The sequence below is a fragment of the Podarcis liolepis genome, assembly GCF_965112155.1.
Source record: "Podarcis liolepis genome assembly, chromosome: 13".
In the NCBI taxonomy this organism is placed as follows: Eukaryota; Metazoa; Chordata; class Lepidosauria; order Squamata; family Lacertidae; genus Podarcis; species Podarcis liolepis.
Window position 1 is genome coordinate 25,671,146 of NC_139573.1, and position 3,292 is coordinate 25,674,437.

At 40.5% G+C, this 3,292-nt stretch overlaps 1 protein-coding gene across 1 annotated transcript; it reads left to right on the forward strand.

Annotated features, from left to right (window-relative positions):
- Positions 1-2,146: 2,146 nt before the first annotated feature.
- LOC310691609 (olfactory receptor 14J1-like) lies at positions 2,147-3,070 on the forward strand (the record flags this gene model as incomplete). Its single annotated transcript, XM_083471467.1, has 1 exon — positions 2,147-3,070. The coding sequence occupies one exon, from the start codon at positions 2,147-2,149 to the stop codon at positions 3,068-3,070; it is 924 nt and encodes a 307-aa protein (XP_083327593.1).
- Between the last annotated feature and the right edge of the window lie 222 nt (positions 3,071-3,292).

The window sequence follows — 3,292 nt, forward strand, 5'->3', positions numbered from 1 at the left end:
AAAATCTATCTTTCTTGGGGGAGTTCTTTGCCCAGTTGTGTTGAACTCTTGAGAGCATGTGCCAGTGAACACAACAAACGTAATAACATAGTGGCAATCTTGTATTGCCAATGAAAACAGACTTTTGGCTGCCTTGGAGGCTGGGAGGCAATGGTACAGGGTAACAGAACATACATAAAATTTCAGCTGTGCCTGTATGGATAGATGATCATCTAAAGACAACAGAGAGGAAGACACATCATCATTAGGAGAAAAAAACCGACATGAAGAAAGATAGTAAGTTATTTATATCATTTTACCTTTAATGACTGGACATGTATGTCTTTCTTTAACTAACTAACTAGTCATCAAATCCCTACATTTTCCTCTTGAAATGATTGTCCCATTTAAGTCAAAGCATGTGAGCTGTCTATAGAGGAACTGCTAATGGGATACTTTCATTTGGCAATGTAAATAGTACTATAATCTAAGAACCAAATATGAGATTTTGGCTTTTACACGGATTAATTCTATTTCCTACAACATGCAGTATTCAGATCATTTCCAGAGGGGTAGTCATATGTCATCCATTCAAGTGGAAACACATTAATTGCATTAATAAAAAGACTTTACTATAACTGTTGGTGACTACAATCCAAACTTAAGAAGAACTACATATGTGTTTATTTCATGTTATCCTGAAAGTTTGTGACCAACTGAGGGACCTTTTATAGACCATTAACCAGATTTATATAAGCAAAATTTAACTGAGTACAAAGTTGAAGCTCTCAGAATCCTCATTCATTTTGCATGAATGGAGAGAGAAGCTACTTGTCCTCTTGGTACTCTTTGACTACATCCTCCTCTACATCTGAGGTAAGACCGGGAAGAGAGACATAGCAATAGTCTTTAAGTAATACCCATATTCCATTCACTGTGTGAAAGGGAAACAAGAACAACCTGAGACCTAGAGTGCTTCTCTGGGAACTGAGCATCATTAAAAACTGTTTGGGAATACATAGCAAAATAAACCAGCAAACAGTTATTTTATTTCAAGCTGTATTTTGGGCTAAGAAAATCCAGTACCCTTTAGATAATGAAACAGCATCTCCCAAACAGCCCAAATGTAATGTGTATGGGTTGCTCGTGCGTAAGTTGCCGCCTCTCCAGGCTTTGTTGCCTTGCTAAACCTTTCAGTCTGGGCAGCCCTTCACTTCGTGGCTGCCTCAGTCACTAGCAGAATCCGTCAGTGGGCGTTTCTTAAATCTTTTCCAACATAAAAGTTGTTTGACACCCAGTCTCCTCCTACTTTCTCTGCGTGGAAGTCTTCTGCACAGGGTGGGCATGGGTAGCGGAGGACCTGTGCTCTCCCCGCTGGTGTCCGGTGAAGAGTCCTGGAGCCCTCTCGCCGATTCCCCCATCAGCCCCTCTATATCCCTGGTGTTGCGCTGATTAGCTTCCCCATCTGTGGAGCTGCCTCTCTCCCTGCTGGGCCCTTCTCCAGCATCATTTGAGAGCCTTCCCTCCGCCTCTAGCTCCGATGTCAGTTCCCAAATGAAACGAACATTTTACTGACCCATACTGCTACAGTGTATGTTGGGAAGCTACACTAAATTTTCAGAGACACCATTGATGGAATCTTTCAAGGAGTTGGAGATGATGTTTATAAGTATTCCATGCTTAACAAGCATACAGTAAGGTTGGTAGTACAATAGCTTTGTAAACAAGCATTTTAGTTTCCCCACGAATGTCCCAGTAGTCAAACAATCTGCATTTCAATCTGGAGAAAGCTGCGCTCGCTGAGCTCAGGCAATACTGGATGTTGGCATCAATGTCGGTCCTTGTGGAAAGATAACTGCCCAGGTAGGAGAAGTAAACGACCCTTTCCAGCGTTACACCATTGAGTTTGATTTGTGGCATTGCAGAGTGGTTGTTTTGTGCTTGTTGGTGCAGCACTTTGGTTTTTTTGGATGTTGAGCAACAGGACAACCTTTTTGTTAGCTTCTGCGAAGATCCTCTATGGGAAATTTAGCGTGACGGATTCTAATTGTGTCTTCATAGAGGATTTGATATTCATTTGATATTCATTAAACTGCTTCAAACTGAATTAACTACAGAGTTGTTGTTTTCTTCCAGGCTTGCCATGCTACTTAACATTAAGTAAAAAATGGATAATCAAACATCAGTCTCTGAGTTTCTTCTCTTGGAATTCTCAGAAGTTCGGGAACTGCAGATGCTACACTTCTTTCTCTTCCTTGGAATGTTCTTAGCAACTGTGACAGGGAATCTTCTCATAATCTTCGCAGTAGCTTTCGACCACCGCTTGCACACCCCAATGTACTTCTTTCTGGTGAATTTGGCAGTGCAGGACCTTGGCTCCGTTTCAGTTATTATTCCCAAATCCATGGCCAATTCCCTCATGAACACAAGGCACATTTCATATTTTGGATGTGTTGTTCAAGTCCTTTCATTTCTCTTCTTTGTTGGATGTGATGTTTTTCTCCTTACAGTCATGGCATATGATCGATACGTTGCCATTTGTGATCCTTTGCAATATGAAATGCTAATGAACAGGAGAGCTTGTACCCAAATGGTTGCTGGTGTGTGGGTTGGCGGCCTTCTGCATGCAGTTTTAAACACCAGTGGAACGTTTTCAATACTATTCTGCTCCAATGTTGTCAGTCAGTTCTTCTGTGAAATCCCACAGTTACTTAAGCTTGCGTGTTCTGACTTGTACCTAATTGAAATTGGAATTCTTATGTTTAGTTTTACAGTTGGGGTTGGCTGTTTCATTTTCATCATTGTTACTTATGTACACATCTTCAGTGCTGTTCTGAAAATCCCTTCAGCCCAGGGAAGAAGAAAGGCCTTTTCAACTTGTCTACCCCACCTCATTGTCTTCTCCACATTTTTACTTACAGTGTGCTTTGCTTACCTCAGACCCACCTCTAACACTGCCCCACAAATGGATTTGATATTTACTATACTATATTCCATGGTTCCTCCCATGCTGAATCCAGTAATTTACAGCATGAGAAATAAGGACCTCAAGGCTGCCCTGGCAAAACTTTTAGGTCTGAGCCTGAGGTAATCTTTTAAAAATGTTTTCTCTGTTGTTTTCTTTAATCAATGGTTTGGTTTGTATTTTCTTTACATATTATTTTATACAGAAAGGGGATAAGCTGTACTTGACTTTAAATCTAAGGTGGATCTCATGTTCTTCCCCAAGATTCATACTCTGATCACCCTAATGTCACGTGGAGGTTAAATTTTTCTTTTTCTTTTTTAATAATTCCATTTTGATTATGTTTTC